The sequence below is a fragment of the Thamnophis sirtalis genome, unplaced genomic scaffold (genome assembly GCF_051295495.1).
Source record: "Thamnophis sirtalis isolate CommonGarterSnake01/CBP01778 unplaced genomic scaffold, rThaSir2_p1.2 scaffold_2, whole genome shotgun sequence".
NCBI classification, from domain to species: Eukaryota; Metazoa; Chordata; class Lepidosauria; order Squamata; family Natricidae; genus Thamnophis; species Thamnophis sirtalis.
In genome coordinates this window covers 10,170,103-10,191,458 of record NW_028261382.1, presented here as the reverse complement: position 1 = coordinate 10,191,458, position 21,356 = coordinate 10,170,103, and the positions used below count along the sequence as shown (strand labels likewise).

Genomic DNA, 21,356 nt, shown 5'->3' with positions numbered 1-21,356 from the left:
GGCGAGCCCAGAAGACTTTGTTCGACCGCGGCTGTCTCCTCTTTCATTAGTATCTCTGCGAGCGCGGAGGGGAGATGCGCGCGCAGCCGCGCTCGGTTCGCCGCCGGCATGGGCGGAGGGTGGGGGGAAACGCACGGCGCTCTCCGGCCGCACGTCCGCGTTCCGTTGCGACGTCGCGCCTGCGCACATATGCCCCGGGAGGCGCCGGGCGGATTGTGAGGCGAGAGAACGAGAGCGCCTGCGCGGGCCGGAGGAGGAGGAGGAGGAGGGCTAGCAATGGCGGCCGCGGGCGGCCTTGAGGCGGCTTTGGCAGCCGCCGGCAACGAAGGCCCGGCCGGCGGGGCGGGGGTGCCAGCGCCCGCGGCCCCGGTGATGGTGCAGCGCGAGCCGGCCTACAACTGGCAAGCCACGAAGCGGTCGCTGCGGGAGCGCTTCGCCTTTCTCTTCGCCAACGAGCTGCTGAGCGACGTGCGCTTCGTGGTGGGCAAAGGCGGCTCTCGGGCCGGCGGAGGGGCGCCCGCGCCGGGCCAGCAGCGCATCCCCGCTCACCGCTTCGTCCTGGCGGCGGGCAGCGCCGTCTTCGACGCCATGTTCAACGGCGGCATGGCCACCACCTCGGCGGAGATCGAGCTGCCCGACGTGGAGCCGGCCGCCTTCCTGGCTCTGCTCAGGTCGGAGGGGACGGGGGGCGGGGTGGGGGTTAAACTGGGGCGGGGCCCCGTGTGTTATCCCCAAAAGGGGGGGTTGCCTTTAGGGCATCACTTGCAGGGGGTGGTGGTAGAAGGGCTATTAAAAGCAGGGGCTGGACTAGAAGACCTCCAAGGTCCCTTCCAACTTTGTTATTCTATTCCATATTCCCTATTCTATTTCATTCCCTATTCTATTCTATATTCCCAATTACATTCCATATTTCCTATTCCATTCCCTATTATAATTCATATTCTCTATTCTATTCCCTATTACATTCCCATATTCCATTCCCTATTCCCTATTATATTTCATTCCCTATTCTATTCTCTATTCCCTATTACATTCCATATTCCCTATTCTATTCCTTATTCCATTCTATTCCCTATTCCATTTCATCCCCTATTCCCTATTATATTTCATATTCCCTGTTCTATTCCACTACATTCCCTAATACATTCCCATTTTCCCTATTACATTCCATTCTCTATTCCCTATTATATTTCATTCCCTATTCTATTCTCTATTCCCTATTACATCCCATATTCCCTATTCCATTCCCTATTCCATTCTATTCCGTATTCCATTCCATTCCCTATTCCCTATTATATTTCATATTTCCTATTCTATTCCGTTACATTCCCTTTTACATCCCCATATTCCCTATTCCCTGTTCTATTCCCTGTTCCCTATTACATTCCATATTCCATTCCCTATTCTATTCCATATTACCTGTTCCATTCCATTCTATTTCCTATTACATTCCATATTCCATTCCCTATTATATTCCATATTCCCTACTCTCTTCCATTCCATTCCCTATCCCCTATTATATTCCATTCCATTCTATTCTATTCCTGTGTTTGGGAGAGTCCAGGATCCACTTTGGCATGGTTGGTGAGGATAAAAAACCCCAGCTCTGCTTTTGAAGGGTGGCGGTGGTGGTGGGGGAAACAATGGCAGGAAAAAGAGATTTGGGTTGGTGAAAGGTAATATAAGATTTGATTGGGCTTTGTTTTGGTGGTGGTGGGGATAATGGCATACTTTATAAGAATAGAATAGAATAGAATAGAATAATAGAATTGAATTCTTTATTGGCCAAGTGTAATTGGACATACAAGGAATTTGTCTTTGGTGCATATGCTCTCAGTGTAGATAAAAAGAAAACATACATTCGTCAAGAATCATAAGGTACAACACTTAATGATAGTCACAAGGTACAAATAAGCAGTAAGGAAACAATATCAATATAAATTGTAAGGATTCACGCAACAGTGACAGCCCTGCAGTCATAAGTGGGAGGCGATAGGTGATAAGAATGACGAGAACACTAATAGTAATAATAATGCAGCCTTAGTGAATGGTGAATATGTGGTGGTCTAGAACTAGTAAAGATTTGATTTGGCTTTGTTTGGGGACGATAATGGCATGGCTTTTATATAAAGATATATGCTGACCTATGGCCTTAATAAAGATTTGATTTGACTTTTAGGGGAGTGAAATAATGGCATGGGTTATAAAAAAATACATGCTGGTTTGTGATCTAAAAGATTTGATTTGGCTTTTAGGGGAGTGAAATAATGGCTGGTCTGTGGCCTTAATAAAGATTTGATTGGGCTTTGTTTGGGGGAGGGGATAATGTTTTATATAAAGTAATACAGGTAGTCCTTGACTTAACAGTTGAGGCCAAAATTTATGTTGCTAAGTGAGAAAATTGTTTTTCTCTGTTTTACGATTTTTCTCACCATATTCGTTAAGTGAATTGTGTCATTTTTCAAATTAGTAACATGGTCTTTAAGTGAATCTGGCTTCCCCATTGACTTTGTTGGTCAGAAATTGGCAAAAAGGGATCGCATGACCCTGGGACAGTGCAGTGTCATAAATATGAGCCAGTTGTCAAGCCTCTGAATGTAAATCATGTGACCACGGGGATGTTGCAATTGTCAAAAGTGTGAAAAATGGTCATAAGTCATTTTTTTCAGTAACATAACTTCAAACAGTCACTAAGCAAACTGTTGTAAGTCGAGATTTACCTGTATGCTAGACTAAGACCTTAAAGATTTGATTTGTTGGGTGGGAGGAGAATGGCATGGTTTACATAAAGATATATACTGATCTAGAGTTAGTAAAGATTTGATTTGGCTTTTTTGGGGAAATAGTGGGGGAATGAATGACATGATTTAAATAGATATGCTTGTCTGTGGCTGTAATAAAGATTTCATTTTGCTTTTTTGGTAATAGTGGAGGAATGAATATTTAAATTGATTATGCTGATCTATGACTAATAAAAATTTGATTTGATTGTAGAGGTAATGACATGGTTTATATAGAAAAATGTGCTGGTTAATGACCATAATAAATATTTGAAGGGTGCTCTCTGAGCTTTCTTGCTTTCGTGCAGATGTTTCATTACCATAACAAGCAAGCGCAGAGAGCACCAAGAATCCCTCATGTCAACCCTCAACTACAAATATTCTCCTTTATTAGTAACAAATATTTAACTTGGCTCTTTTGTATGGGGGGAGGGGGAGGTAATGACATGATTTATACAGAGATATATCATGCTCAATGACTGTAATAAGATATATAGAGACATAAAAACTGGTGAAGATGCTGGCCTAGAAACCCAGGGACAGGGAGTTTTAATCATGACTTAAGCCTGGAAACTTTCTGGATGACTTTGGGGTAGTTAGTTTCCCTCAGCCCAACCCACCTCACAGGATTGTGGTAGTGGAGAAAATAGGAGGCAAATGAGCTAAGTGTTGGCTGTTTTGAGTTATGTATAAAAATAATTTGTGGCCAGGAAAGGGGATAATTTCAATAGAAGAGAATATATGTAGCTCAGAATTGAATTGTGATGTTCTTGGGGTTCTCTGTGATTGGATGTCTGTTGCAGATGTTTTATTACCTAGTAGGTATCATCAGTGCTGATTTGGGTAATTAAACATATGAAGCAAACAGTCAAACACAGGGAGCACCAAGGAGACAAAATGGGTAATTGGATGAAATAATTAAAAACCACTAAGCCATCCATAGTAGTGGTTAAATCAGGATGACTGCATTGGCACAAAGGTATGGATCCTGGTTGTTAAGCCAGGATGGTACAGTGAATTTGGACATCACCTTTCTCAAAAACAAAACCCACCTTTGCTTATTCTTTAAAGGGTATTTGCCATGATGATAATGTGGATTAGGCCTGATGTCAAAATGAGTTTAAAAAGTCCTCTTAAAGGTATACAAAAACATTTTATTTCCATTTGTTGTGCAAAGTGCTGTCACATTGCGTATTGTAGAAAAAAAGAGGTTGTGTCCCTTGGTGAAATTGTGGATGCCCAGAAAGTAGGCTTGGCTGCTGGTTGATTGCTGAATAATGTGGATTATTGGAGATTTTGAAGTTGGAGACTTGGGAGTGAGAGATGGCAAGTCAAAATATTTGAACTTGATAAAGTAGATGAGGGCATTTTGAACTGGACTTCTAGGAATGCAGCACCCCTTGTTGTGCTAGGCCCAGAGGAAATCCCCTACTTTTTGAGTCTTGAAAGTGATTGATTGCATCTTTGCTGATATTAGTGGAAGGTTTGGTTTATATACGTATTGCAAAATCAGCTTTGTGTCATCAAATGAAGAGTATAAAGAAGCTACTAAGATAAAGTGGCATGAATAAGCATGTATCTAGTAGTTTTCTTAAATTTATCTCCTCTGATATATATTCTTTTTTAGATTTTTATATTCAGATGAAGTTCAGATTGGTCCTGAAACTGTTATGACCACTCTCTATACAGCTAAGAAGTATGCTGTCCCTGCTCTGGAAGCTCATTGTGTAGAATTTCTCACTAAGCACCTTCGGGCAGATAATGCTTTTATGCTGCTTACTCAGGTAATAATCCAACTGTTTTGTTGGAGTTTTGTGTTTCATATCTTTTTTTTTACTGAATTCAAGGCTCCAGGGCTAGACTTTCAACTGGGTGACTGATTATCAAATACTTTCTGAAACAAAATTGAAAGAGATTGCAACTTGTATCCATTAGACTTGTATATTGGAGAGTTGTCCTTAAATATAGTAAAGTACTGTTACATTGTTGGTCTTTTATTTCCTACTATGCAGTTCTTCTTTCTTGTAGTAAGAACTAAACCTGGGAAGGTTTGGGAAAGGAGCGTTAAATTAAAAATCCCTTAAAAGCAGCAAACTTTCCTTGAGTTTCCTTCAGTTAAAATAACTGTGACTTTTATTATTGAACGTTGAAATGTTATTACTTGCCGTGGGAGTGAGATGGGCGGTTTCTCCATTTGATAAGTAAAAAAGTAAACATTAAAAAAAGCTATTTCTATAATTTTGGACAAATATTTTTGGGCAGGCTCGCTTATTTGATGAACCTCAACTGGCCAGTCTCTGCCTTGACACAATAGACAAAAGTACCATGGATGCAATAAGTGCAGAAGGCTTTACGGATATTGATATAGGTAAGTGGCTCCTAAAGATAAATGTTTTTACATTACATTGGCAATCTGTGACAATCCAGATGATGTTGGTGTTGGTCCTAATCACTGATTGGAATCTGAATCCCACAGCATCCGAAGAGCACTATATTCCCTGTTCCTTAAAAAAATCAGTTTTCATATATACCTCCCATTAATAAGAGATTGGCTAAGATGTTGTCTTTTTGGTTAGCAGGTTTTTGCAGCATTATCCTACACTGATTTTACAGTATAATTATTTGACTTTTATGTTTAAAGATTCTGGTTGAATTACTACTGGATGAATTTTTCAATAAGGTGTGAATAGGATTACGGGAGTCTCAAACTATTTTGGTGCAGGATGATTAATTTTAATAGCTAGAAGTCGTTTTATGCAACAGTAGTTCTGATTCATTCTTCAGTATGCAGAAGTAGTTTTCCATTAGAAGATGATTCATGTCTTGTTTTCATCAGGGAAGGGACAGCTGTCCGAAACCAGTTTAGCTGAAGCCAGACTTGCATGTACCGCAATCTTATTTGTGATCTATGCAAAAGTGTGCAATAAAAACTCCAATCTTCTTCCTCAGACACATTGTGTGCTGTCCTGGAAAGAGATACGCTCAGCATTCGAGAGAGCCGCCTCTTTGGAGCCGTGGTGCGTTGGGCCGAAGCGGAATGTCAGAGGCAGCAGCTACCAGTCACCTCTGCAAATAAGCAGAAAGTACTTGGCAAAGCTCTCTCTTTAATCCGTTTCCCACTCATGACAATCGAAGAGTTTGCAGCAGGTAACTTTTCTGATTGGCTTTGTCGTCGTAAAAGTTACACCAAACTTAACTAGAAAAACCTGTCAATGCTTCTATCTTACGAGAAAGGACCTATTTTATCTCTCTTCCCCCGCCCCCAGTGGTGGGTTTCAAATTTTTTTAGAACCTATTCTATAGGTGTGGCCTGTTTTGTGGGAGTGGCTCGGTGGTCATGGGACCGGGCGGGCATGACTTGGTGAGCGTGTGACCGAGTGGGTGTGGCCAACTTGGAAAATATGGTGAAACTCATTTAACAATGCTCTTGCTAAGCAACTAAAATTTTGGGTTAAATTGTGGTCATAAATTCTCTCTCTCTCTCTCTCTCTCTCTCTCTCTCTCTCTCTCTCTCTCTCTCTCTCTCTCTCTCTCTCCTTCCTTCCTTCCTTCCTTCCTTCCTTCCTTTTGTCTCTCTCCCCCTCTTTCTTTCTTTCTTTCGTCTCTCTCCCACTTTCTTTTTCTTTTCTTTTTTCTTTCTCTCTTTCTCTTTCTATCTGTCTCTCTTTTTTCTCTCCCTTTCCCTCCATTCCTTCCTTCCTTCCTTTTGTCTCTCTCCCCCTCTTTCTTTCTTTCTTTCTTTCTTTCTTTCTTTCTTTCTTTCTTTCTTTCTTTCTTTCTTTCGTCTCTCTCTCCCACTTTCTTTTTCTTTTCTTTTTTCTTTCTCTCTTTCTCTTTCTATCTGTCTCTCTCTTTTTTCTCTCCCTCTCCCTCCATTCCTTCCTTCCTTCCTTCCTTCCTTCCTTCCTTCCTTCCTTCCTTCCTTCCGTGTATCTCTCCCCATTCCTTCCTTCCTTCCTTTTGGAACGGGTTCCAAAAGGTACACTAAATTTCACGAACCGGTTCTGGTGTAGCGGTGCGAACTGGGAGAAACCCATCCTTGCCTCCTCCACCCCCCTTGGGCAGTGTTTTCACCGATGTGTTTAAAAAGCAAAGCAAAAGTGTACCATGTAAAATCCCAGATAATCTTGCTTCAAAACAAGTATGGGACCTATATTCACAGATTCAACGTCCTTTCAGTAGGATTTCACTTGGAGCATTTAGTGATGCCGCATGGGAGATGTTGGCCACGTGCTGAAAATAAACCAAATGATTTCACCTAAAATATTACACTCATTTGAAACGTTTGCACCACTAAGAACAGGGATTTGGGTATGAGCATGTATGCTTATTTGATCACGTGAGGTTTTATAAAACCAACATCTTAATTGTGCCTCTGTTGAGCTTTGTGGCCACATAAAACTCTGCTTTGCGTTTTACATTGTAACTTGATGTATTTTGTTTTAACTCATACAAATCTAAATTTCTATATTTGGGCCCATTTAATTTCCTTGGTCGCCCACAGAATGGTGCTGCTTGTACATGTTGAAAAAGACTCCACCATACAAAGCGGCTAGGCCATTTAAAAAAAAAATCTTTAATACAGTTGCTGGTGGAAAGCTTGACAACATGTACATTCAATTAATGGAAAATGGAAAAGAATTGTTACTTAATTGCTTTTACCCTTGTGTATGACTTTTGTTAGCTTAGCTTTTTGAAGATAACTAGCCTATTATTTAGGAAAGGCACTACTTTATGTACATGTACATATTCCTTACAGTTTTAGAAAACTTCAGAGCTTATGTTGACAGCCAGCATAAACTACAAAATCTGTCTGAATACCAACTTCTTTTTTTCTTGTCAATTTTTTTCCCTCTTGCAGGGCCAGATATTGCTGTTAACAGCTGTAATCTAGAAGTGGAATAAATGTATAAATAGACATATCTATGTATAAAAAAAGAGCAGTTGTCGTTCTGGTACAGAAAATGTTCCACTCAGTTGCATTCCTTCCATTTTTTCCCAGGTCCTGCTCAGTCTGGAATTTTGTCAGATCGGGAAGTAGTCAATCTTTTCCTACATTTTACTGTCAACCCTAAACCTAGAGTTGATTATATTGACCGACCCAGATGCTGTCTTAGAGGGAAGGAGTGCAGCATAAACAGATTCCAACAAGTGGAAAGTCGCTGGGGTTACAGTGGAACAAGTGACCGGATCAGGTATAGTGTGCCATGTTTTCAGTAATGCAACAATCACAGTGGTTTGAGTTTCCAAAACATCACACTGCAATAAACTTTGTGTCTAGTCGGAAAGCAAATATATTAATTTCCCCTTTTACAACTGATGGATCCCGTGATGTCCCATTTTTATAAATACTATAATAAAAGCAATAAAATATCACTCAGAGTAATACTTAAAAGACTATATACCTATCAAAAATAAGGTGAGTGTGCAGACTGGGGAAGCTTTGAATTTAGCAAAAAAGCTGTTACCCTTCATGATGCACCAAAGGTGGAAGCATGTCAGAAAGGGTTTTTTTTTTTTTTTTTGCAGAGATCAGAAGTCATAAGAATGAAGAGTAGGTCCGTTTATCTAAAGAACGGGCATCGGATTAGTTTTTAACTGCCATCTGTGGGGCTGTGAAATAGAGGGATTTTCTTACGACTTGTAATAAGATTGGCAAAACTTCCCCTGGAAAATAGTACTCTGGTTAAATTGATAAATGGGTCCATACATTTGTAACTGAAATGAGCCATCAGCAAGTTTTAAAAGAAATAGCTTCCTAGTTTGGTGAAAAAACAGTTTCAGGTAATAGTGTGTTTCTCTCTCTCTCTCTTTTAAAGGTTCACAGTTAATAGAAGAATTTCAATTGTGGGATTTGGATTATATGGTTCTATTCACGGTCCCACTGATTATCAAGTTAATATACAGGTACAATTGTTTTTCAAGCTTATAATGAGTGACTTTTATTGAACTGAAATCAGGGATATTCTACCTATTGTGAAATCCTTGGTGCTCTCTGAGCTTGGTTGTTTGCTTCCAGACATTTCATTATCTAACTAGGTAGCATGATCAGTTCATTAATATTCTATTAATGTTGTAGCACAAAAAAAAATCAATTTTAATCCAACCTGATTACAGGGAAGTTAACAGGTTTTTAAACCACCTTAGAAGCAATATGCCATTCTATTTTCATTAAATCACACCTCACCTTCACTTGAGAACATGTCACCAGGATGATGCAAATAACATGATACACATTTGAGTTGTTTTAATCTTATCACCATGTATGAAATAACATGCAAAGGATTGAATCAGCAGCTGCCATTAAAAGCAATCAGACAGCATGTCAGTGATCAGAATAAAGAGAAGTGTTGTGTTCTGTCATGTATATTGTGTCTCCTTGGCTGCCATTTGGGGATAGAGAATTTCTAAAGTGATCAGTAAACATTATGAGCTGTGCCCAGAAATAGTAAATAGCTGGCATAAAGGCAGGAGTGGGAGGTTAACATTCCTTCTTTTTGAGCTGTATATCTCCATTTTTCTTTTTGGCAACTGTACAAAACTGGTGTGCTATGACTTGAGATCAAGCCAAGGTGTTGCCACAGCAAGAGCTGATCATCCATTCTTCCAATATTGGTTAGCAACAGATGTCCCCACCAATTCATTCCTTAAAGCCTGCTTAGCTCCCTGCCTTTATTAAATGTTATTGGTAAAAGTGAAACTTACATTGTTACAAATTATTAGCTTCTCCTGATGATATTTACTTCCTAGAACGTTACTGGGAATCCACAAGGCCCCAGAGGCAGTCCAGATGTGCCCATTGGCCCTCAAGTATTAGGGGTGCCTGCTTTGTAAGCAAGGACATTGTTCACAAATTCCAATTGAAGGTCCAATTTTACCACGTTGATTTCTGAAAGTTTTTTTTTAAATAAAAGTTTTTTATTTTTCAATTTTAAAATGCATACATTCCATCTTCCCTTAAAGCGGTGTGTCGTCTGGGCACAGATATTTTTGTGCAACATTCTTCCATAAATTATAATACATTGTACATTTAAACCTTATAAATATCTTCATTTCCTTCTTAACATGTCTTCTAATATAGCTTCTAACTAGATGATAGATAGATAGATAGATAGATAGATAGATAGATAGATAGATAGATAGATAGATAGATAGATAGATGATAGATAGATAGATAGATAGATAGAGATACATACACACATATATACATACATACATACATACATACATACATACACAATAACATTGATTATAGTTATTTTCATCATATTAATGCTAACAATTATTTTATTCTTATCGCTGTCTTAATACATTTTCTATTCTTCTTTCTATCTTCTTTTATTTCCAATTTCCTTTTTTGTTCTCTAACCATTGGTAAAACACCACCCATATCATATAATAATCAGATTGTTCTTTCCCCTTAATTGCCACTGTTAGTCTGTTCTTTTCTGCACATTCTAATATTTTCCTAATCGCCTCCTCTTCAGTAGGAATCTCTTCACTTTTCCAATATTGTGCAAATACAATTCTAGCTGCCGTTAGTATATGAATAATTAAATATGCATTCTCTTTATTATAAGCTTCAGGTAATACCCCCAGCAAAGCTGATTTCTGAAAGTTTTGTTTGTTAAAGCCTCATTGTTAACATTTGAAGTGGAACTGGATAAGATAAACAGGCTTCAATAGCAATATTTTGGCTGGGCATCGTTTAGAAAATACGTTCTTACAAGAAAAAATATTTTTTCCCATCACTTTCTTCCTACAGATAATTGAATATGAGAAAAACCAGACTCTGGGACAAAACGACACTGGATTTAGCTGCGACGGAACGGCCAGCACCTTTAGAGTAATGTTCAAAGAACCAATAGAGATTTTGCCAACCGTGTGTTACACTGCTTGTGCAACCTTGAAAGTAAGACCCTTTTTTGTGGGAAATAGTAACTATAAATCAGTGAACAAATGATGTGAAGACACAGGTAGTCTTCGACTTATAACAGTTCATTTAGTGACCGTTTGAAGGTACAACAGCACTGAAATGGCATTTGGGTGGTTTGACCATTTTTCACACTTATGACCATTGCGGCATCCCCATGGTCACATGATCAAAATTCAGAGGCATGGCAACTAACTCATATTTACCGTATGACGGTTGTAGTGTCCCGGGGTCATCTGATCATCTTTTGCAACCTTCTGACAATGGGGAAGCCAGATTCACTTAACGGCCATGTTCCTAACTTAACAGCTGCAGTGATTCACTTAAACACTGTGGCCAGAAAGGTCATCAAATGGGGAAAAGCTCACTTAACAACTCTCTCAATTCGTGTTCTGACCCTAAGCTTCCCCAAAAAGCACGGAGCAGATTCCTGATCCCGACAAAACCCCTTTTATTAAACGAATGTGAATTCATCTCATTCACATTCAGCAAAGGCCTGGCAAACAGTCTTTCAAAGATGAAGTTATGACCACAGACCTTATCTAGCCTGGAAAGCTGCCATGTAAATATTTTCCAAATGAGATGCTGTGCAAGGAAAGACTTGGCACAGAGTCTCGGAGATTCACAGACAGATTTTCACACCCCTGAAACAAACAAACAAACGAATGAATTGTTTCCTGCAAAAGCCCACTCCCCTTTTGCTCCTCTTTTATTTCCTATGGGAGGGGCCATTCACCATCCACCTGTGACCTTACTCCCAAATCAACCCTGATTTCTGAGCTGTTCTTTTCTTCTGGCAACTCTGCGCATGCACACTCTGGGAACAGGCTCCAGCTGTTCTTCTGCCTCACTGCTATCTAGCTCTGAAGGCAGCTGAGAATTGCCAGATGGCCTCAGCCCCATCTCTGACTCTGATGCAGAACCTCATCAGAGCCTTCCCCAGCCTCCAGGAGTGGCCTATGTTCCTCTCCAACCTCGTCACTGTCCGTCTCTGCTGCCACCTCCGCTGGCCGTTGGCAGGCCACAACAATTAGCAACAGAAATTTTGGGCTCAAATGTCAAGAACTACGTATATACTTATAATAATCCAGGAAATGCTTTTTAAAGTTCTGTTTGCTATAGCATGCCTCCTGTAAAATCATAAGGCTTTGCTTAGAATTTCTCATAGCCTAGTCTGCATTCCAAGTTTACTTATCCCTCAACAATGAATTTCTTTTTTTGTTTAGGGCCCTGATTCTCACTACGGCACCAAGGGTTTGAAGAAAGTGATCCATGAATCCCCAACTTCAAGCAAAACTTGCTTTTTCTTTTTTAGCTCACCGGGTAACAACAACGGGACATCAATAGAAGACGGACAAATACCGGAAATTATATTTTATACGTAACTTCAGAAAACGGAGATGGCGCAAAACAGAAATTGCTTTGAACACGAACAGAAGGGAAACATGAAATACTGTGAATTTTTGTAAATACATAATCTCAGATGTGTTATAAAACTGAAGTATTGTACACGGAGGGTACCCAGCACTAGTATTCTCTACGTACAATGATGATACACAGCCAAGCTTTCTTGAACTAAAATATATTTACCTGTACATAAATACTTAACATGGTCATTTAAAATGTGCTAACCATAATCTGGAAGCCGGGAAAGAGCACTTTCACCCCCTGAAATACACTTGCGGCAGATTGCATATCTGTGGATATTGTAATTGTGCTCCTGTACAGTGCAATACGTTAAACTGAATTGTCATTCTTAAAACTAACCATGAATTAGAATTAAGGACAATTACAGATTCATCAGTTATAGTACTCAATACCTGTATATAAACTTAAACTAGTTTTGTTGTGTATTGGAAAAACCGTTATCCGGAAGTCAGTTGTATGAAGCTATTCTTTAACTATAAAGTGAAGTGTGGATGAAATGAAGTATCTTTTTAAATACTTGCAGAGATCTTGAATATTTTCGGTTTGTAAGGGAGCAGTTCTTAGTCTCTAAATACGCATTTTTTAAGGAAATTGGGAAAATTTCAGAGACCTATTAATGAGCTATTCCAGTCCTGGTTTTCTCAAATGGCAAATTGTTGGAGGAGATGGGTGATAATGCAATTATGCCTGCTTACTCAGAAGGAAATTTCAATCAGACCTATTTTGGGGTACTAGAGGATTATTTCCCCATGATTGGGATAATTATGGCTCAGATTTTGCTTTAAAACTTCTTACCAGTTCCTGCAGTTTTAAAACCTTTAAGTCTCAGTTTCTGCCTATAAAGTGAATTTTGCTGAGGGTTTTCTGCTAGGATTTTCTGCTAACTGGCATGTAAAGCTACTTGAAAATACTGAAAAATATTTGAAGAGGTAAAACCGAAAAGCACATTTCCTATAATAGATGATGCTTGGAGTCAAATTATTCCATTGCAAAACCTCACCCCTAATGCCAATTATCAGTTTGGATTCTAACCATCCTGTAGAATGTTTTGGCTATGATTACAATGTTCTTAATCCCTGCTGCAGTAGTATAACCTTGGTTTCTGATTCTAGAGCTGTTTACGTGGCAGGTCATAAGTATTCAAAATGTATCTAGATTCAGAAGCACAAAAATACATGACTGAAGAAACAATAAAAATAAGTTATAATCAATATATACAGGCCCCAGGATACCTAGGGATGTATTGAAATCCCAGCTGCAGACTTCTCCGAATAAAGCATGTAAGGCAATGATGCCTTACACAATGTGCATTGAATTAACTCTTCCATTAGCTAGGAATGATGGACGGTCTTAACACAAAGGACATTCTTGCAGAAGGCTACTTAAACACTCTGGATAGTGGAATGGGCAAATCTTCAGTGGAGCCAGTCAACTATTAATTAAGGACTCTGTATGTGTGAGTAAATGGCTACAGGAATACATAGTTCTGTTTTTTGACAGGTTAGGATACCTTCACCCAACACACCTGAGACTAAAACCCTTTTCAGGTTGTACAACACATTGATTAAGCCGTCAACTAATCCAGTGTTTGTCATACTTGGTAACTTACAGAGTTTCTCTAGGCAGGCTGACTAGGGAATTCTGGGAGTTGAAGTTTAAGCATCTTTAAAAAGTTTTCAAGTTTGGGAAGCATTGAACTAAGCCAATGGGCACTGCCAGTGCATCATCCTAAACCAACCCCCCACCCTCTAATTTTCAGTTTGCGCTGCTGAAATAGCTCTGAATTTTCTGCTAGATTTCCAAACAACCCTATTAGATGTGCGGTGTGAAGATGCTCAAACACTGAAAATCTGGACCTGCTTTATAAATGTAATTTAGAGTAATAGAATTAGAATTTGTTATTGGCCAAGTGCGACTAGACACACGAATTTGTCTCCAGCGCATAAGCGCTCTGTACATTCAATAGTGATAGATCATTACAGAATAGAATAAAAACATTGTCACTTTAAATGTACACTAGCGGGGATACATGGCTCTCAAAAGATAAGTTAAAATTTAATTAATTTACAAATGTAATTAATTTAATTCCCCTAGTCGTAGGAATCTTTTTTTTTAATGGCCAAACTTGGATACCCATCACAGCTTGGTCTTTATCGATGCTCTTAAAAGCCTCTCGCTTCTCCTCTAGAGATTTTGTTAAAAGTCATCCCGGCAGCTGAAAGCATCCCGGGACGCGCCTCTAGACTTTTTCCTATCTCTAGAAGCAGGGCGGACCGGAAAGAGCAGGCGGAAGTGACGCAGAACCCCGCGATGCTGGGCTTGGCTTTTCCGGCTTTCTGTCGCCGTTCGGGGTCTCCGGTTTGGGCTGCCGCGGCGGGACGAAGACATGCCATGCCCCGGAAGGTCAGGCCCGGAGTGCGGACGCCGCTGAAAAGGCTGCAGGCCTTGTGCGCGCGTTTGAACTACAAGCCTCTTCTCTCCTACCTTGCTTCCCGCTTGGAGGGATGATGGGAGTTGTAGTCTGGTGCTGCTGCTGCAGACGCTGCTCTTCCGGGTTGGGAGAGAGAGAGAGAGAGAGACGTAGCCAGGATGATGAAGCGCAAAGGGGCAGAATCTGTCCCTTTGGGGAGGACGGTCCCTTGGGATAATTTTAAGGCCCCAATGCAATGGGGGGGGAAGCAGCCTGCTCAGGGTTTGGGGGGGTCTGCAGGGGCCCCTCATCTTCCATGGGAACTGAAAAAGGGATTTGATGCTTCCCTGCTCAATAGCCATAGCACTTAGACTTATATTCCGCTTCACAGTGCTTTTACAGCCCTCTCTAAGCGGTTTATAGAGTCAGCAAAGATGCTTCTCTCTATAGCAATAGCACTTAGACTTATATACCGCTTCACAGGGCTTTACAGCCCTCTATAAGTGGTTTATAGAGTCAGCAAAGATGCTTCTCTCTATAGCAATAGCACTTAGACTTATATACCGCTTCACAGGGCTTTACAGCCCTCTATAAGTGGTTTATAGAGTCAGCAAAGATGCTTCTCTCTATAGCAATAGCACTTAGACTTATATACCACTTCACAGGGCTTTACAGCCCTCTATAAGTGGTTTATAGAGTCAGCAAAGATGCTTCTCTCTATAGCAATAGCACTTAGACTTATATACCGCTTCACAGGGCTTTACAGCCCTCTATAAGTGGTTTATAGAGTCAGCAAAGATGCTTCTCTCTATAGCAAAAGCACTTAGACTTATATTCCACTTCATAGGGCTTTACAGCCCTGTCTAAGCGGTTTATGGAGTCAGCAAAGATGCTTCTCTTTATACCTATAGCACTTAGACTTATATACAGGCTCACGGTTTACAGAGTCAGCTTCTTGCCCCCAACATTTTGAGTCTTTATTTTACCCACTTCAGAAGGATGGAAGGCTGAGTCGAATCTAACAACGAGGATTATTATATGTACAGTGACCATACACCCTTTATTATAAAGGACAGTCCTTTATTTTTCCTTACATTTATTTAATTTAATGGTTTTCTTGGTTTTGCTCTCAAATTTTCTTTTGCAAAGCCAATCAGGTTTTCCCCCGCTAAATCTCTTAGATTTGCTATTCTTTCAGGTTTGCTCTTTTTCTTTTCCCAAGAAAATATGAACTACTGTTCTAACTTACTGCAATCTTTGCATCTTATTTTCAAAGCAAGAATTCAAAAGCCATCAAAATATTAAAGTAAACATCGTATTTATTGCTTTAGAAGAGAGCCATTTGTCTCTTTTGTTATTTTTGCTGCAAGGCCCATCTACAATCTTTGCACACAAATAACCCAATTGCCTTTCAATCGGCTAATCCAGGGCTGTCAAACTGGCGGCCTGTGGGTGTGGATGTGTCATGCACAGGCCATGCCCACCTCAACTCCTCAAAGGGGTGAAATCGTTGCGATATATCACATGATGGCAACATGACACCACGAGTTTCACCTCTTGTGTAGTTATGTGCCATAACATCATTTTTAACCCCAAGCCGTGCTATATGTTGATTTTCTCCATGATCAAACAGCTGTGGCAACAAATAAATGAGAGACAGACAGAAAGACGGAGGAATGTTGGGTGGGGAAGATGGTTGTTTAATAATTAAATTGATATGCTTCCCATTTCGCTGTCAAGGACTCATTTTGTGTTTTGATTTAAGGGGAAAGCACAAACGAAGGACTTGGTTAAGCCTTCTGCTCCTCCAGGTCCAGTGACGAAGGATAAAAATGGTTCTGTTGTTATTTCTGTTCATGCCAAACCAGGATCTAAACAAAATGCTGTAACAGGTACGTTAGAGCATAAGTACACATGCAACATTGAAAGGGTTTTGGGTAGAGATTTGCCCTGTGCTCCAGCAAATTTTTCTCAGAGAAATGATTTGAGAATGGGGGTTGTCTGAATGAATCCAAACAGTTTGGAAAAGTGTCAAGGCCTTTGCTTATTGCGTAAATAGCTACAGAAGAGGTTTTTTCCCCCCACTCTACTTCAGATAATAGAAACCCTTGAAGTGGTGACGTTGTTTTTTTAAGTATTGGAGGCACTTAAAAGCATTGTTGTGGCCTGTAAGCATCAAGGCAACCTGAGAGCTCCCAGGGGGAAGAGGGAGTGGAGCTGGCAGAGAGAGAGAGAGGTGGATCCAGGGCCGTTCGTCAGCCCTCAGATGGAGAGTCAACAGCCCCCAGGTCTGGACGTTGCTGATGAGGAAGAGGAGGAACAGCTGGGTCCAGTGCCTGATGTGCAGATGTACAGAAGGCAGAGGAGAGGAGAGCAGTGGAAATCTATGGGCCGATCCTTGGGACGGAAGAGCCATGGCTGCCAGCGAAGCCCCACCCTAGCTCTGGGGATAAAAGGCAGGGGGCAGAGATGAATAGATGTGGCAGACAACTTTTCATCTTCTAGCCAGATAGACTTGTTAGCCTGCGTTGAGAGAGAAACTTTTTGCTGGGGTTGCCGGCACTCCTAATTAAAGGAATCTTTGAATTAATTCCAGAGGGTTTGTGGTGTTTGGGGAGCTGGGTCAGAACAATCATGGGTTAAGAGGAGCTTCAGCTAGGCTACTCCACAGCTATGTCTATAAATCTTTAAGCTTAATGTTGACCTTACATCCAGGTGAGAGATTCCAAAGAGGTCTTCTAGGGCAGGAGTTTAACAGTAGTGATGGCTACATCCTAAAATACTTGTTGCAGATCTGACCACTGATGCGGTAAGCGTGTCCATCGCAGCTCCTCCATCCGAAGGGGAAGCCAATGCAGAGCTCTGTCGCTACCTCTCTAAAATCCTCGAAGTCAAGAAGAATGATGTGGTGTTGGAGAAGGTACGCTATCAGATCCCTAAAAGTGATACTGGCATTCAATTGGGAGGAGGGGGGGCCTTGGAGTCAATTTATTGCCAGTGCCTGTGACAACTGATATTTTACAACTGGTTTCCTGGCTCCAAAAGGCCTGAGATCCCATCACCTTCTGGGGAATGTTTATGATGGCCACGTGGGATGTTTTACTTTAATGTCTAACGGAAGATAGCTATGGGAATGTATGTTTATTCAGCTCTCAGAGCACTTGATAAAGGAAACATCTTCACACTTGTGTATTGGCTAGAATTTGCATTCCAACAAAGAGGAGGGGTCACTATTACTTTAATTCTACTTGCATTGCCTAAAGGGATTGAGATGTTGCTTTGCCTCTAATGGCTTCCATTCTTCTTAATTAAAGGTTCCTTTTGAAATAATCCTTTTCCAGGGTCTTCACTTTCTTAAGTTAGGAGAGGAGCCCTTACACTATCCTTCTGTCCTTTGCGTACTTCATCTTGGGTTCTTGAGCCTTCCTCTGCACCTCAATGGGGAAAGAATCCATTTCGGAATCCCTAAACCTCACTTGCTTATGTTTTTAAAAACAGGGGAGTAAATCTCGAGAAAAAGTGGTGAAAATTTTGGCCCCGCTGACTCCAGAGGACGTTTTAGAGAAGCTGAGGAAAGAGAGTTCCAGCTGAAGCTAGGCCTAACCAAAGCCTTAACAAGTCGTTTCTCCAGCCGCAAAGAATGACTTCATTTCGGGGTACGAGAGCTCACAAATACAAGTGAAGGAGGCAATAAATCCGTAGGCAAGATGTAAAGCTTAATTTAAGATATTAAAAAGGGTTCGGTTATTTTAACACCATAATAACAAGGTGCAGAGTTATTTGAAAGAACCTCACTGGGACCCGAAGGTAATCTCCCTCAATCCATCTTGACATTTTCTCCCCCAAGATGTTTAGTTTGTTTAGCTGGTCGGGGAGGAAATAGTCATTTTCACTGCATCAAAGGTGATTCAAGAAAGGCATAATGTACCTGTGATAGATATCTCATCTATTTGAACCTTTTGTAAATGGGCTTGGTGGGTTATTGCCCATCTCTTTAACCAGAGCTCATTGTGTCTGTCTGTCTGTCTGTCTGTCTGTCTGTCTGTCTGTCTGTCTAATCTATCTATCTTTATCTATCTATCTATCTATCTATCTATCTATCTATCTATCTATCTATCTATCCAGATGTGCCTAAGATGTAATACAGCACAGGTTCGAATCCCAGTAAGGGTATGGCTAGCTGATGAGAGCTAAATAGCTTGAAATAGATCTATACTAGTCTTCCTTTATTTATTTATCAGTACAAATACAACACAAATGTAACACAGGCAACAGTAAAAATATTGGGTTTCTGTTGTGATGGTCTCTTGTGATGAGCCGATAGACAGAGAATGGAAGCAGTTTGCTTCCTCCCATATTTGGGCATACCAGGGGTTGTGACACTAAATACATATACATATACATTATCTATCTATCTATCTATCTATCTATCTATCTATCTATCTATCTATCTATCTATCTATCTATCTATCATCTATCTATCTATCTATCTATCTATCTATCTATCTATCTATCTATCTATCTATCTATCTATCTATCTATCTATCTAAATGTGTGTTCATATGTGTTCCAGCATAACTTGAACACCTCAAGCAATTTCAACATTAAAAATCAAAATCCTTTCAAAATTAGAAATTACATTTGGTCCAGACATTTCCCCCCCTATAAATAAATACTCTGGCAATGCCAGGTTATCGGCTCGTGAGTTAATAAAAAAATGCAGGGCACACTTTTCATGTTCAGATACGTTTGTCAGTCGCAGTGCTTGGACAATACATGAAAATTCTGTTTTGACTTTGTGTTAGGTACAGTGGTTTTTTTTTGCCCCCGTCCTACATTGCTCCCATGCCAAGACCTGAGCTTTGTATTATTGGATGCAGAAAATGTGTCTTCGGCTTTATATTTGCATTTGTGAAACTGTCGGTCCCTTAATTTGTTTCCATCGCATGGAAGAAACAATAATGTGCCTCCCCTTTGAATGAGAGAATCAGGCTTTTAAGGCAGTCTGGATTCTGGTTTTGCAACATCCTGCCCCTGCATCTCCCCCTCGTTCCACAGGAGGAATCTTGACTTAAATATTTAGAAATAAAGGGGTCCCTGCAGATATTACTCTGCTAATCGGCACTATATAGGGGGCGGTGCTCAGCTCAAGGGAATTGAGCCATTGAGGCATTATCCGAAGATATTTCTGCACTCATCTGACCAACATGACGTCACAGAGCGCTCATACCTTCCTATCAAAGTGGTACCCATTTATCTACTTGCCTTTGCATGCTTTTGAACTGCTCGGTTGACAGGAACTGGGGTGAGAAGGGGAGCTCGCCTCAAAAGGTGGAGCTCAGGACTCGAAATGGAGACATTTGGAGTCCCTTAAATCTCTCCTTCTCACCATGTTGTGGTTTTTTTGTTGTTGTCGTCCTGATGCTAGACACAATACCTCACTCCTTTTAAAATAAAACTGGCTGATATTTTGTCCGTTGGATTTTACGATTTGCATTTCATTTTATTTTATTCCATCGATACAGGTGCCCGTCTGTCAAAGCAACAGATGACCTGTGGTTGCAAGACTCCCATTCGTATTACTGGAAGCCCGTTGGGTTCCTTGCCAGTTATGGTAATCATGGCAGGGAGAGAAATCATTCGGTTTTAACCAGTGGTGGGTTTCAAAAATTGTTCGAACCTACTCTGTGGGTGTGGCCTCCTTTGTGGGAGTGGCTTGCCACCCATGTGACCGGATAGGAGTGGCTTGCCACCCATGTGACCGGATATGAAGATGCCGACGACACTTGTCAGAACCACCTTAAATGACCTCACACACAGCACTGGCATGCATAAGAATATGATGTAAACTTGTTTTTTAAAAGGCATCTTTGGTTTGCGTTAAAACAACTTCAACTCACGCAATGTTCTGATTGCACCACAAACGCAGTAGTCATCCTTACCTTTCACAGAGGCACTGAGGTTTATAAATAGGAGCATGATAGTGTAGAATAATCATATCCAAGGACCAGTGGTGGGTTTCAAAAAATTTTGGAACCTCTTCTAACCGGTCCGGTAGATTTGATGAACCGGTTCTACCGAAGAGGTGCGAACTGGTAGGAACCCACCTCTGGTTTTAACTCAGGGAACATTCGATGTTGTTCTTTTGACTTAAACTCTATTTCTTCCTCCTCGTTGTGCTTCTTTGCTTCGTCCCGTGTAATTTATCCTAAAGGCCCTAGATTTGCATTTCAGTTCTTGGCAAATGAAAAGAAATGATTCGTTTTGCTCCTTTTCCTCCCGGTCTTGCTCCTCCATCCTCAGAAGGCATCCATGAGCCTTCCGTCGTCAGCGCCATAAATCCAAATCATCCCAAGAGATAAAAGCCTTTTTCAGGAACGCAGCCATAGTTTCCCTCTGGGCGCCAGCAACATCAGCAGCAACAAAACAACCACAAAAAGCTTCTTCATTCCACCTCATTATTCTCACTTGGTGTTTGTGAGCTCTGTCTTGTTCCGCTTTGTTCTCACGGGTTAACAGGTCCTCCCCCCTCCTTACTTAAGATGATGCATTGATCAATCAACAGGCTGTCCCATCTATCCCAGGGGTGTCAAACTCGATTACATTGAGGGCTTCATCAGGGTTCTGTTTGACCGTGGGGGGGGGGGGGGGGCAGGAGGGACCTATCCAAGGTGAGCTTGGCCAGCTCGACCTCAGTTGTGTCGGGGGTGCCTGTGGCGGCCCCAGCACTCAACTGCAACGGCTTCCTGCAACCCTTTTCAGCTGCAACGGCTTCCTGCAAGCCTCTGCCAGCGAAAATGGAGCT

General features: G+C 41.0%; 2 protein-coding genes across 3 annotated transcripts; both read left to right on the top strand.

Annotated features, from left to right (window-relative positions):
* The first annotated feature begins 247 nt into the window (after positions 1–247).
* On the top strand, positions 248–12,638 carry BTBD1 (BTB domain containing 1). The gene is made up of 8 exons (XM_087704256.1): positions 248–671; positions 4,408–4,564; positions 5,043–5,148; positions 5,730–5,927; positions 7,783–7,975; positions 8,600–8,687; positions 10,546–10,692; positions 11,940–12,638. Exons 1-8 carry the CDS (start codon positions 277–279, stop codon positions 12,096–12,098), a joined length of 1,443 nt encoding a protein of 480 aa, XP_087560382.1. The 5' UTR covers positions 248–276; the 3' UTR covers positions 12,099–12,638.
* A 1,782-nt stretch (positions 12,639–14,420) lies between these two features.
* On the top strand, positions 14,421–20,165 carry CUNH15orf40 (chromosome unknown C15orf40 homolog). 2 transcript variants are annotated; one of them, XR_015695423.1, is made up of 5 exons: positions 14,421–14,544; positions 16,317–16,443; positions 17,344–17,471; positions 18,050–18,207; positions 20,077–20,165. XR_015695423.1 is itself a non-coding variant. In XM_087704255.1 (4 exons), exons 1-4 carry the CDS (start codon positions 14,452–14,454, stop codon positions 18,140–18,142), a joined length of 441 nt encoding a protein of 146 aa, XP_087560381.1. In that variant the 5' UTR covers positions 14,421–14,451; the 3' UTR covers positions 18,143–18,318. The 2 variants fall into 2 exon arrangements, 1 of the variants encoding a protein (XP_087560381.1); XM_087704255.1 differs by lacking the exon at positions 20,077–20,165 and having other exon boundaries at positions 18,050–18,318.
* Positions 20,166–21,356: the final 1,191 nt, after the last annotated feature.